Source organism: Ciconia boyciana, chromosome 21 (genome assembly GCF_034638445.1).
Source record: "Ciconia boyciana chromosome 21, ASM3463844v1, whole genome shotgun sequence".
NCBI classification, from domain to species: domain Eukaryota; kingdom Metazoa; phylum Chordata; class Aves; order Ciconiiformes; family Ciconiidae; genus Ciconia; species Ciconia boyciana.
The window spans coordinates 5,667,611-5,681,065 of NC_132954.1; the positions used below are offsets into that span (position 1 = coordinate 5,667,611).

General features: G+C 60.6%; 2 protein-coding genes across 7 annotated transcripts; both read left to right on the plus strand.

Moving 5' to 3' along the window:
- The first annotated feature begins 270 nt into the window (after positions 1-270).
- On the plus strand, positions 271-10,634 carry TXLNA (taxilin alpha). Of its 5 annotated transcripts, none has more exons than XM_072885076.1 (12): positions 271-534; positions 2,016-2,263; positions 3,259-3,597; positions 4,111-4,202; positions 5,223-5,393; positions 5,763-5,957; positions 6,144-6,263; positions 6,567-6,641; positions 7,170-7,262; positions 7,664-7,759; positions 8,195-8,570; positions 8,895-10,634. In XM_072885076.1, the coding sequence occupies exons 2-11, from the start codon at positions 2,050-2,052 to the stop codon at positions 8,546-8,548; spliced, it is 1,749 nt and encodes a 582-aa protein (XP_072741177.1). In that variant the 5' UTR covers positions 271-534; positions 2,016-2,049; the 3' UTR covers positions 8,549-8,570; positions 8,895-10,634. The 5 variants fall into 5 exon arrangements, with proteins under 5 accessions (XP_072741177.1, XP_072741178.1, XP_072741176.1 ...); XM_072885077.1 differs by having other exon boundaries at positions 9,983-10,634; XM_072885075.1 differs by having other exon boundaries at positions 8,195-10,634.
- A 976-nt stretch (positions 10,635-11,610) lies between these two features.
- Positions 11,611-13,421, plus strand: CCDC28B (coiled-coil domain containing 28B). 2 transcript variants are annotated; one of them, XM_072885259.1, is made up of 5 exons: positions 11,611-12,394; positions 12,507-12,664; positions 12,743-12,897; positions 13,018-13,040; positions 13,233-13,421. In XM_072885259.1, exons 1-5 carry the CDS (start codon positions 12,240-12,242, stop codon positions 13,282-13,284), a joined length of 543 nt encoding a protein of 180 aa, XP_072741360.1. In that variant the 5' UTR covers positions 11,611-12,239; the 3' UTR covers positions 13,285-13,421. The 2 variants fall into 2 exon arrangements, with proteins under 2 accessions (XP_072741360.1, XP_072741359.1); XM_072885258.1 differs by having other exon boundaries at positions 12,743-13,040.
- Positions 13,422-13,455: the final 34 nt, after the last annotated feature.

The following is a 13,455-nucleotide window of genomic DNA, read 5'->3' on the forward strand; positions in this document are numbered from 1 at the left end:
CAGGCGAGGCTTCCCGCAGCGGGAACACGGAGCTCCCGGGAACGGGGCTGTGCGGGACCGCTAACGGCTGGGCCCGCTGCGCGGGGCAGGCCGGGAGCTGGCGCGGGGCACGCTGGGAGCTGTAGTCCCCAGGGTGGCGGCGCGCAGGGCATGCCGGGAGCTGTAGTCCGCGGGGCCTCCCGCCGCGGCTGGCGCTTCTCCTCGGTCTTTCCCGGCAGGCCCCGCGGCGCCCCGTCGCTGATTGGGCGGTGGCGCGGCCCGGCGCATGCGCAGTGCGTGCCCGCTGGGAGGCCCGGGCTGGAGCCGCTTCCCTCAGCGCAGAGGCCGGCGGGAGGCGGGGGAGCCGGGCGGAGCGTCCGCGGGCAGCCGCACCGGTACCGGCACCGGTACGAGCCGCACGGGGAGGGGGCCGCTCCGTCCTCCCTCCCCTCCCCCTTTCCTCCGATGTACCGGGGTGCCGCCGGGCCCCGCGCGCTGATTGGCTGAGGAGAGAGGGGAGACCTACGTCAGACCGCTGGTGCTGACGCCACGGGGGTGCGTGCATGACGTCACCGCGGTGCTGGGGGGCGGGGGTGGTGCATGTCTGCTTTTAACGTCGTGGGAGGATCGTAGGGGGGTGAAGGCAGAGGCAGTAGTGGGGGCAGGGTGGGAGCGCTGGACCGGGGTCAGGGGGGTACCGGGAAGAGGGGTAGTGACCGGGGGGGGCACGGGGATACGGACTGGGAGGTGGGTGTTAATTAGGGAGGGCAGAAAGACTAATGAGAGGAGCAGGGGCATTGGCTGGGGGGGCAGGGAGGGAGGTCTGGGCAGGCCAGGGGTGCCAGTGTCAAGGGCAGGGGCTGCTGAGGAAGCCACGTCAGGGGCCATGGGCTGGGGCAGAGGGGGGCAGGAGGCTGCGAGGGGAGCCAGGCTGGGGGCGAGGGCCGAGGCAGGGTCAGAGCGGTCGCCTCTCGCCCGGGGTGAGACGTGGAGGGTGCGTGGGGTGCTGCGGAGCCAGTTATCGCCCGCCGGAGCCTTGGGAAGCGCACGGGAGTTACGCTATTTACAGCAGCGGAGGAAAAAGTGCGCCCGAGGCTCTGGAGCATGTGTGTGGCGTGAAACGGTGCTGCCAGGCCCGCCGTGGGAGGGGGCACGGCCTCCAGCCTGCACGTGGGTGGATGACACATGTGCTTGGCTGCTGCCGCTGCTAATTTTCTCATGTGTTTTTCCTTCGTAAGCCCTGTCCTGGGCTGTTCTCTGAGGAAAAGCCGAGGTCTCTGTGTAACTGCTGCAAAACGGCAAGAAAAGCTGTTCTCTGCTTCTCGTGGAACAGTCCCTTGCCTCTAGACTAGGAGCATCGGCTGCCTCTGCTCCCTAATTAGCGTCATAACTAGAGCAGAGGCTGTGGGTGGGAAGGCTGAGAACATACATACCCTGCGGAGGGAGAGAGGATGAGGAGAGAGGAGCCGCGATTTGGGCTCGGTCTGTTAGCGTTGGCTCGCGGCAACGCTGGTTAATCTTTTCAGCGCTGAGCACCAGCTCTGCCGGGGAGCTGCGGGCTTTCCTCAGCCGGGTATGCGGTTTTAGTAGGTGTTGCCCTTTCTGCTGTTGAGGCTCTGGTCTCCGGGTCCCCGCCGCAGGGAGGGGGTTTCTCTGTCAGCGTGCGCAGACCGCTCCGAGTTTTGAAATCCAAGAGTAAAACACAGCGGGGATGAGGGGGAAGGACAGCCAGGGCTGAGAAGGCTGTGCCCAGCAGATTAGGAAAACTGCGTGCTGTCTGTGAGTCAGGAGATGCTGCCTTGCTCTAGGGGGGGCTGCTTCCAGCTCTCCTCAGCTGGAAGAGGAGTTATCCTGATACGGAGACTTTTGCAGTGAGGTGCAAATTGGAAACTAAATTATGCTTTCCTCAGCGCGGAGCTGCAGGTGGCAGCCTCTGCCGAGAGCAAGTCCCTTCCCAGTGCAGGTTGATGACTGCTAAAATCCCCCAGACTGTTACTTCTTAAAATTAAGTAGAGTTGCCGTTTCTCTTTCTCTAGGGTTTGTTGAGACTGAGCGGGAAGAAGAGTCACAATGAAGAACCAAGGCGGGGAGACCAAAGCAGCCCCGCGGCCTGCAAGCTCTTCCAAAATGAGCAACAATCTGGTGCTGGAGGAAGGCAACTCACCGGAGGCCGCAGCACCCCTGGAAGGTGGGGAGTCCCCGGGGCCTGGGGTGCACCACTCCCTGCCCGCAGCTGATGGCGATGCTGACAGCCCGAGCAGCGAGGCACGGGAACCACATGAGGGTGGGTTTCGGGCCTGGAAAGAGTCAGGCTGGTGCTTTCTTTGTGTGAGGGTGGGCCGTTGTATCCAGCTCTTTTGACTTGTAAAAGAGCAGCTGTGATTTCTAGGGCAGAAAATCCTGGTTTCTTCCTATTTGTGTGTGTGTACAGTTCTGAAGTAGTTACCGCTCCCTGACCAAAGCGTGGAGTTGATTCTCACCTGGAAACGATGGGTTGTTTGTCATTGCTTAGACCTTAAGGGTTCAGGCATTCAGAAAATGTCAGACAGCTCTTTCCTTGGGGCAGCGTTGTGTTGAGTGACTTGCCCTGTTACTGGCACTTCATAAAAAGAACTCTCTGGAAGATGAAAACCAGGTCTAATTGAGTCGGTGCTTGGTTAAAATTAACCCTGCCTTGTATTCTGATGCCTAGTAAATGTGAGATGTAGCAAACGCACAGCGAGTAGAGTTAGTTTTATAACCAGCTGCTGTAAGTCTCTTATTTGGAGGAACTTTGGAAGCAAAGAAGCGTACTGAAGGATGTGCTGCCTGCTCTTCTCCTGAGTGTCTGCTGTTGGGGACAAGATACATTTGATCTGAGACAGCACAGCTGCTCTTATATGTGAGGAGAGATGCTAACTCAGGTTTAAAAATCTATTGTAATGTAAAAAAGCCTGGCTCTGGGGATGTTAGCAGGCAGTTCCTGTGAGGAAAAGCTCACGCACAACCTGCTTTCGTTAAAGGATGGTGGGGAGGGGGGGGGAATTTTTGCTCTTGACAGATGTCAGGGGCTTGGTCATGCTCTAGTGATCAAAAGAGAGGCTGTTAGGAATGCACCTCCATTGTCAGGGCAGCTGGCTGGAGACGCAGCCAGAACAAAGCAGCTTATGTTGCTGGAAGTTTAGCCAGCCCTGGTGCAGTGGAGTGCTTGGGAAACCTTCCCTTTGCCGTGTGTTTATAGAGACCAGAAAATAGACGGTGTGGGGGAGTATCATGCTTTTGTGTTCCCATCTCCCACAGCTCCTCTTGCACAGGAGGACACCAAGTCCTCCCGGCCTGCCGTGCGTGACGTCTCTGAAGAACTAAGCAGACAGCTTGAGGACATCTTGAACACATACTGTGTGGATGCCAGCCAGGAGGGTCCAGGCGAGGACAGCGGGCAGAGTGAACCCGCGGAGCCGGAAGAAGCCGAGAAGTGTCGTAGCGAGTCCCCGAGGAACGGTGACCAGGAGTCGGGCGGCCCCGAGATGAACGGGGAGAAGGAAAGCACGAAGGGGACTGAAGAGTTTCGACCCGGCGAGGAGTGTGGGGAGCGGGATCAGAAGAAAGCTCAGGAAAAGAAGAAAGCCAAGGGCCTAGGTAAGAGGTTCCCTGCTCTGGTTGTGCTGCCAGCCTGAGAACTTCGGTGCAGACATTGATTTTCTCCTGCGCTAATTGCCCTCAGTGAAATAAGCGCCTTGGGTGCCTGATGTGCAGCAGTATTTGGAAACGATATGGTGGCTTGTTTTGTGGTATGTGAGGAAATGTACCGAGTGCTGCAAAGGCACTGACTGCTCCTGGGTGCTGCTGCAGCCTCTGAATTCTGTGGATTTCTCTTCTGCTGGACGCAACTGTCTTTAGCCAGCCCAGTGGTGGTTTCCCCGCTCTGAAAACCAGGTCTCTGCCCAGCTGCTTCAATTGTTCACCCACTGTATGCAGTGAAATCTGTGGGGCAGGGCCCTGAGAAGGCACTGGAGATGGTAGCTCTGGCCCAGGGCAGGCACGGCTGTGAGACCTGATTTGTCTCTCCTGTCCTTGCCCTTATGAGCCAGAACTCTGTGTAAGGGATTTTACTTTATTTTATTTTATTTTTAATTCTACGTCTCATTCCAGGCAAAGAAATCACTTTGCTGATGCAGACGCTGAACACCCTGAGCACGCCAGAGGAGAAACTAGCAGCACTGTGCAAGAAATACGCTGAGCTGGTGAGTGCTTATTTCTTCGTTCCAGGCTCTGGGGCTGGGGGAGGACACTGCAGCAGTGAGCACGGGAGCTGCCGGACGAGGCGGAAGATGGCTGTAGATTTTTTTTTTTCTTGATGTTGAGAGGGACAGTCCAGAAACACACATGTAGCTTTGCAGTGTGTGTTCTGGGACTTCTGCAGTGCTGGATGTCCAAATATCAGAGGACAGACGTTGCTTGGCCCAGCCAGGCGTTGTTGTTTGCAGGGGCGTAAGCATGGACAGGAGTATTTTGGGCAAATCTGCTTGTAAGAGGACTTCAGATCTGTTTTTTCTCTGCTCCTCTAATGCGGAAGCTGCATCTCTTGCCCATCCTGTCCCAGGAGTGTACTGTGGCCAGGTCTGTTCTGCTGAGCCTGCGTGTCCTGATCTCTCTGCAGGCAGGGCTGAGCTGTGAGTTGGCAGGCCCAGCTGTGCCAGAGGACCACATGGATATGTCTCCTGTCTGCACCACTCAGTCGTTGCATTTCTGTTGATAATTTCCTAGCAAGAAATGTGCGTTTGGCAGAGTCACCATGCTGCTACGCGTGCACATTCAGCCATACAACGCACGCAAAGCCTGATGCCACATTTAACCAGAGCTAGGAGTTCTAGGCACGGATCTAGTTCTGTGCGTGGATCCAGTGCAGAGGAGAGGTGTGGGACTGTCTGTGCGTGTCCGAAGTGGCCGTGTTCAGGTTTTCCCTGTGCTCAGAGCTCTGCTGCATTTAAGCCACATGTGCGTGGAGGCGCTGGATGAACGTGCAAGTCTTTCAGATTCTAGCAGGACACCAGTTCAGGAAGGAGAAAGGCCCTGTCCAGGGGATCTCGGGCTCTGTGTCAGTCCTGCTCTGCTCAAAAGTGGCATCTTTTGTGTTATAAAACTCTTGTCCTCCTCTCAGAGCACAGAGAGCACTGTTTTGATCCCCGAGTCCCCTCAAAGGGGCACAGCATATTGCCCTGGTTTGTTTTGCTGCATCTGTGCCCTTTGCTCCCCTGTCCTAGCTGGAAGAGCACCGTAACTCCCAGAAACAGATGAAGATCTTGCAGAAGAAGCAGACGCAGCTGGTGCAAGAAAAGGACCACCTGCAGAGCGAGCACAGCAAGGCCATCCTGGCCCGCAGCAAGCTGGAGAGCCTGTGCCGCGAGCTCCAGAGACACAACCGCACCCTCAAGGCAAGTGTTTCCTGGGCACTATTCCAGGAGCCGCTTCACACCAAGCGCTTGGATCACTTGCTGTGGGGCTGTGAGCCATTTTGGCAAACTTACCTTTACCGGTGATTGCCCACAGCCTACTGTCAGGGCAGTGCTTTAATTTTACTGTTAAGCCATCATTATCCACCGTGCCTGAGTGTTATTTCAGGGTTTGTTCAGTGGAGAAAGGGAGGGGAAAGGCCCAAAGCAGGCTGAGGAAGGGGGCTGTCAGGCAGTGGCTCAAAGTCCCTTCCTGACTGATATAAGCAATCGTGGGAGGCTGGGTGGGTTTGCTCACCTGCCCAGCACAGAGGATAACATGTCCCTGCTCTCTCTGCCTTTCTCGCGCAGGAGGAGGGCGTCCAGCGCGCACGGGAGGAAGAGGAGAAGCGGAAGGAGGTGACATCCCACTTCCAGGTGACGCTGAATGACATCCAGCTCCAGATGGAGCAGCACAACGAGAGGAACTCCAAGCTGCGCCAGGAGAACATGGAGCTGGCAGAGCGGCTCAAGAAGCTCATCGAGCAGTACGAGCTGCGGGAAGAGGTGGGTCAGGGTGGGAGACCTGGTGTAGGGCTGCTCCGGTACATCCATTCTGCCCAGTGAAGCGTGTTTCTGCTGCTGGAGGGGAGAAGAGGGGCCTCTGGGCTCTGGGATCTTCCCTTGGGGTCGCTGCCTGGGCAGCAAGGACTGGGCTGAGCATGTCAGTGACTGGCGGTGTTCCCTTGGCAGCACATTGATAAGGTGTTCAAACACAAGGACCTGCAGCAGCAGCTGGTGGACGCCAAGCTCCAGCAGGCACAGGAAATGCTGAAGGAAGCTGAGGAGAGACACCAGCGGGAGAAGGACTTTGTAAGTCTTAGAGCAATTCTCTAATGGTTGTGAGCACTTCGCTTTTTGCCTTGTCCCTCTGTGGAGGCTTGTTACTGTCGGATCCCTGAGTGCTGAGCCCAAATCAGATCAGGCCATCCCAGGCCTCCTGTGTCCCCAGCGGTGACCGCTCCCGAGCGGCTTCAGGAGCAAGGCTGGAGCCCTGCTCTGCTCTTTGTGTTTCACTCAGCCCGCTCCTGTCTCCAGGCAAAGCGCCAGCCCTGCAGGGGCATGTTGAGAGCCTTCCCTGGTGGCAGCCAGGTAACTGCTTTTGCTCTTCCCTAGCTGCTGAAGGAAGCTGTGGAATCGCAGAGGATGTGTGAGCTGATGAAGCAGCAGGAGACCCACCTCAAGCAGCAGGTGAGTTACCTGGTCTGTGTGCTCAGCCTGGTTATTTGTTTGTTTTTTTTCCTTCCTCTCTAAGCAGGGAACAACCCAAAGTTCCTTAATCTGGAAAACACACAGGGGTAGGATTGCTCCTGGGTTTGGTATTGGTGAGCCTGTGTCAGCATGGTGTGAGCTGAGACTTCCTTCAGCAATTCTGCCTTTGGGGAGAAAGGGGCCTTGGTTCTTACCAGCGCATTTCCCAGTGCTGGGAGCAGTCATGTGATTGTACCTTGCTGAGACAGACCCAGCAAGTGCCTCCCGCCAAGGCCAGGAGATGTTTACAGAACACATCTGAGGATGTTTCCCTAGGAAAGAATTTTTCCACATTCCCCAGTACCTAATGTTGGCAGAGCAGCTCCGTGCTGCCGGTTTGTTTGTTGTAAAGTCCAGTCACAAGATAACCAGCTCAGCTCTTGGCTGCCATCTCCCCTCTCCTGGGGAAGGCTGTCAGGAGGTGCTGTGCTGAGCAGTGAGGAGCTGTAACCCTGTCTCTCCCTGCAGCTGGCTCTCTACACAGAGAAGTTTGAAGAATTCCAGAACACCCTTTCCAAAAGCAGTGAAGTGTTCACGACATTTAAACAGGAGATGGAGAAGGTGGGTAACACTTTTGCTGCCCAGCAGAGCTCATGTGGGCTGGAGGCACTCTGTCTGTCCTCGATGTTTCTGCGAGCTGGAAGAGCCGCAGCTCTGCAGTTTTGTTTAGTTTTGCTGATATTAAAATCAGCCACGAGCTGGCTGCTCATAGAAGAGGGATTCTGTCCTTGCTGTGCCCCACCTGTGTCAGAACAAGCAGCGCTACCCCTGTCTCCTGGTTTGTGGTTACCTGGTCAGTGTTTCCCTCTGGTGAAGCTGACTGCAGTGACACAAGGAGACAGCAGAACCTCACTGCCTGCGCTGGGACAGTGGGTGCCTGTATGAGGACATGTGAGATGTAACTGACTGCAGCGCTCTGCTTGTGGCTTATTTGTTCCCTTTTTGTCACCGCGATTCTGTAGATGACGAAGAAAATCAAGAAGCTGGAGAAAGAGACCACTATGTACCGCTCTCGCTGGGAGAGCAGCAACAAGGCTCTCTTGGAAATGGCTGAAGAGGTGAGGAGGCTCTGGCTGTCCCTCTGTGCTGAGGCAGGCAGCTGGAGCAGCGTGGTGATGTGTTGCGTGGTGTTGGGCCAGAGCTGAGGGACAGCAGGACAGCTCCTGTCTTACTGCAGGCGGGCTGGGCGGGAGGTTGTGTTTTTCCCTTCAGCTTGATTTCCTTCCCTGTACATGGTGGTAGGAGCCCTCTGTCGCGTGGCAGACGCGATGGTTAATTAGTGCAGAGGTGCGCAGAAGTCTCAGCGGCACTTGGCCTTTGTGGGGGCAAAGGAAGAAAGAAGCAGTGACGGTAGCATCAGGTTCTTTGAATGCCAAATGTTTGCTTGGTCACAAGTATTTTCCCTTTGAACTTCCATCTGAGGTTTCATCTCGCTCCCTTCCTGCCTCTCTGTCCCCAGCGTGGTAGAGTCTCAACTGCCTCTCTATTTGCAGAAAACCCTTCGGGACAAAGAGTTAGAGGGGCTTCAGGTGAAAATCCAGCGCTTGGAGAAATTGTGCCGAGCCCTGCAGACAGAGCGCAACGACCTCAATAAGAAGGTGCAGGACCTGTGTGCCCACGCGCCCCGGGCAGACACCGACCTGTTGGAGCCTTTGAAGGACCCATCTCGGGACGGCTGCGAGGCGGCGGCGGCGGGAGGTGCTCCAGCAGAGCAGCGCCTGGCTGAGGATTGCCTTCACTCGGGAAAGCCGACGCACAGCACGGATCCCGCGGAGAGCCTGGGAGAACTGAGCATAGGAGCCTTGGGGCAGAGTGGGACTGAGGAAGGCGCTCCGGGCGCTGACTGAGCCCGTCGTGCGGCAGGCAGAGGTAGGGCGAGGGAGGGTAACGTGAATGTTTCCACGGACTCGATCTGATGCCCCTCTCCTGGTCCTTGGAGAGGTGCGAGAGGACAGCCCTCCTGGGGATTTGAGATTTCATAGCTTAGGTTTTTGGAGGGTTTTTAAAATTTTATATATATATATATATATATGATATATATATGATATATAAAATATGTGCAGGGCAACGTACACTTTATATATGGATATACATGAAAACTAGAATGACCCACCTCCCTGCGTGTGCGTGAATAACTAATATATGGAGACTCAACTGATCGTCCCTTTCACTAAAAGACCGTGTCATTGGCAGGCTGCGACTCCCCTAAAATCTAGCGCAGCTCAGGAAAGCGGCTGCGTGGATCTGCCCCGGCACGCGGCGCTGGGACAGCTGGACGCATCGCCGCCTCCACCTTCACGGCGACTCTCGCATGGAGTGAAGGCAAACGAGCCGAGCAGGGGGGAACCGAAGCGTTTCCCGGTGCTGGATTCTCCCTCCCTCCTCTGCGTCGGGCAGGAGGGAGCTCCCGGACTTGCTCTTGTTTCCTCGTGCCCCAGCTGGCAGCTCTCTCCTGCGTGAGCTGAGCAAACGAGGGGGAAAGAAGCCGTTTCCCCTCCTCTGTGTGAATTTTGTGTATTGCACCGGGACAAAAAGAAGCAGAGAAACAGGGGGTGCCTGGTTCACCCAGGCCTCCCGCGGGGCCTTTGCTCTTTCCAGAACCTGCCAATGTCTCAATAGCCTTATGATTCACAGTTGCCTCTTTGCTATACGCACACGTGCACAAGTGTATTAAACAGTTAATCCAAAGGTCTAATTCCCAAGTGTTTTGCACAAGTGCGTGTGATCAGTTGTGCAAGGGGACGGGGAGGCTCCACCCGAGCTCCTCTGTCCCCGCGTCAGGACCTCCCCGGCCCATCCCTCGGTGCCGAGCGGGCGGTCTCGGAGGCATCCACAGAACTGGGGCTCCAGGAGGATAAAACCTGCGTCTGCTCCACGACCTGCTGCTTAAGCCGAATCGCCGGGACCAGCACAAGGACCGTGCTGTGGGCTGGTCCCTTCCGCAGCATCAGACCCCCGTGGGCCCTCCAGTCCGGCCGTGCTGGTGCTATCGCAGCTCCCCCTTTCTCCCTTCCCTCTCTGCTTTCTCAGAAGAGCATCTCCCAAGTGCCGCTGTGTCTGGGAGGGTCCCTGCGGCCTCTGCCCACAGGGTGAAGCCCTCGCCCAAAGGACCCTGTTGTGCTGGGAGGGTGTTTATGGACAGACGTGGGGCCTGCTGGCACAGGGCTTGGGGGATTTCTCCTTAGTTCCTCAAGACTCTTTTCACTGTTCTTTTGGGAGACCTCTACTTGCTTGGAAACCTCCTTGCTGCAGCTTCTCCTTACGACAGACTTTATTTTCAGCATTGCCTTCCTTTTGCTTGAAGCTGAAGCGAGCTGGCCGGAGCCGTTCCTCGCAGTGGATGCGTTCAGCGGAACAGCTTTGGTTTCTCTTCTGGCAACACAGCCGCTCTTGCGTCTTCTCTCCGCAATTGTACGGTGCCCTCGCGAAGGACCTGCCTCGCTGCTGGGGGAGCAGCCCACGGGAGGTGCCTCCGCCTCCTCCTTTCCTCCACAGGGACTCCAGCGAGTTCAGGTCTAACGAACGTGGCTGGCTGCCGCAGAGACGGGGTCTAACGAGTCTCCGCTGAGCCACAGTCTTGAACATCCACTGGGACGCGTTCCCCGGAGCCGAGCGTGGCTTTGTCTTCCGGCCCCCCGCTGTCAGTGTTGCTTCCTCCAGCGTAGGGGACGTGTTTGCCTCCGGAAGGAGCCGGCAGGAGCCCCCGAGCAAGTGAATGTAGCTCTGGCCTGGTGGGAGCACCCCGTTCCCAGCAGCTGGGTTGAGCGAGGGCTGCAGCCGGGCTCTGGACTTCTCTTCCTGCTTTCAGTAAAAGAAAAACCTCTTAGAAAGTCACCAACCGCCCCCTCTTTTTTTTTCTTTTCCCTGTTACGGTACGGATAACCTCTGCGGGGGCTATTGTACGTATCTTCCTATCCAATAGAAATGCACCCACCCTCACCGCTGCTGCCTCTGTTCTTTCTCGTTCGTTAGGCCACGTTTGGGAGTGAAGATTTGGGGCACGGGAGCGGGAGCGGGGAGGCCGCACCAGGCTTTGCTGGGCACGGCTTCCCCGGCTTCCTGGGGCCTCGCCTGGGAGGGACCTTCTGCTGCGGAGGTGAGGGGACGTCGGTCGGGTGGGTCTGTCCCCAGGACCCCCTGAGATGTCACATGCGTCTCTCCCCCCTCAAGCCGGGGCAGCCACTGAGCGCCGTGTGCTGCGCCAGGCCCCCCCCTGCCCTGCAGGTGCTGGCACTGGGGGTATCGACCCCCTGACTGGCCTGTCCCTGGCGTCTGCACCGGCTCCAAAATGCCTGAGATTGGCTTAAAGTCCTGCGAGGATTTAAATAAAAAGCTGCGTTCAGTTCTGCCCCTGCTGAGGGGCCGGGACCTGTCCTTAATCTCGCCCCTGCGTGAGGGCGGGAGGCTCGTTCCCGCAGAGGTGGACCCTGTGATCCCACGGGGCCGGGGGGGGGCTGAAGGGGGTGACCCCGGGTCTGCCGGGCCGCTCCTGGGGAAGGCACACGGCAACGGACCCCGAGGCCCACGCCAGGCCCTCGCTGCGCCAGCGGTGCCGGGCTGCAGCCGTGCGGGGCCGCGGGCCGGATCCTGCCCGCTCCCCCTCGCCCGCGCGAAGCCGGTGCCAGCGCTGAGGCTGGGGCCAGGCCCGGCCGCGCTGCACGCGGGTGGGGCAGCCGCTGTCCGGCAGTGCCACCGCCCCGGGGACACGCCGGAGGAAGTCCCCTTTCCCTTTAAATGCAAATCCCAGCCCCGGGGCTGCGGGGGCAGGTGGCCGGCGGGCTCGGGGACGCGGCCGGGTCGGCACCGCAGGCCTGGACCGGGGCCTGCCGCAGGTCGGTGTGTCGTGTGTGTCCCCCCCCCGCGCCACCGCGGCGCTCGGGGAGGGTGACCGGAGGCTGCGGACAAAGCGGCTCCCGCGGCAGCCCCATCCCGCCGCCACGAAGGGCCCCGGGGCACGGGGGGGGCTTGGCTGGTGCCTCGGGGGTGACGGTCGTCGTCGTCGTCCGAGTCCTCCCCCCCCGCCCCAGGCGGTCTCTGCCCCGCTCTCGCTGAGGGCAGCCGGGATCGCTCGGCCCGGGGGCACGCGTGGCCGAAATCCTCTTTTCTGCAGCGCTGGGGAAGGCGCGGAGAGCCGAGGCCGGGCCGGCAGCTCCCAGCCGCTCTTCGTTCGGGCCGCGGTGCTCCAGCGCAGACGCCGGGACAGCGCAGCCTCAGCCCGGCCGCCGGCGCCCGGCTCCGAGCTCCCGGCTTCGGCCCTCCCGCCGCGGCGCGGCCCGTGGAGCCCCGCTGCGGCTCACCCGTGGCCGCGGCCGGCAACGCTGCTGCGCTGAGGGTCCCGGGGCGCCCCCCCCCCCGCTGCCCCACAGGCGGAGGCAGGAGGGGCGGCATCGCCCCGGCGCCGCTCCCTGGGGCGACCCCAACCTCCGCCAGCTCGGGGCAGAGCTGCCCGCTCCGGGGACGAGAGGCGCCGCGCGGGGAAGGAGCCGCCGAGAGCTGCGTCCGGTCCCGCACGGGGTCCCCTCCCCGCGCCCCTTCGCGATGGAGGACCGGAGGAAGAAGCGGAGCCCCAGGGCCTGCCTGGCCCAGCCGGCGCCCGCCGGGGCCCCGCGGCCGCTGCCCCCCAGCAAGAGCGCGTCCTTCACGTCGCCGCTGCCCACCCTGCCCTCGCCCAGGCAGCGCGGCCGGCTCAGGCGGTCAGTGCCGGCGCGGGGGTGACCGCCGGCCCCCCCGCGGCCCCTCCGGTGCGGGGCCCGGCCGGGTGCGGGCGATGCTCCCCCAGCCCTCCCCTCTCTGCTCCCCACGCAGGACGAGCAAGGAGCGGGGGCGGGCGGGCGGTGCGGGGGCGGCGCGGGGGGCCCCGCTGCAGCACAGCTTCCTCACCGACGTCTCCGACGTCTGCGAGATGGAGGGGGGGCTGCTCAGCCTCCTCAGCGACTTCCACTCGGGAAAGCTGCAGGCCTTCGGTGAGGGGCTGGGGGGGGCCGGGGAGGGCCTGGGGGGGCCGGGGCCGGCGGGCGCTGACGGCTGCCGCCCGGGCGCAGGGAAGGAGTGCTGCTTCGAGCAGCTGGAGCATGTGCGGGAGATGCAGGAGAAGCTGGCGCGGCTCCACTTCGGCCTCGACGTCTGCGTGGAGGAGCTCCCCGAGGAGCAGAAGAAGGTGGCGGCCGACAGGAACCTGGACCAGCTGCTGGCACACGTGAGGGTCCCCCCGCCCCTCGCCCCTCGCCCCCTGCCCGGCCCCCGCTGCCACCGCCGGGGCCCCCCGCTGGCCCGGGGCCCCCGCCAGCGCCTCAGCCTCTGCCTTGGCCTCCCGCAGCTGGAGGAGCTCAGCAGCTCCATGTATCCTGTGCTGGGCGCGGGGCGGGGGCGGTGATGGTGACAGCGATGGCGGTGGCAGCGGTGGCGGTGGCAGTGACGGCGGGGGCAGTGATGGTGGCAGCGGTGGCAGTGACGGCGGGGGCAGTGATGGTGGCAGCGGTGGCGGTGGCAGTGACGGCGGGGGCAGGGCGCTTTCCCTTGACCCGCGCTCAGACAGAAGCTGCACCTGGCCGAGAGCCCCGACCCCGAGGACGCGGCCGCCTGACCCCGTGCCCGGCCCGGCTGGGGGGCGGCCGCCCCCAGGAGACCCCACGGCAGCCCCGCACCGGGGCCACCCCCCCGCGGAAGGGCCGACGGAGGCGACACCGGTCACGAAACGCGGGGACAGCGGGGCCGCTCGGGCCCGGCGACACCAACACCGCCCCCGCCATCTTGG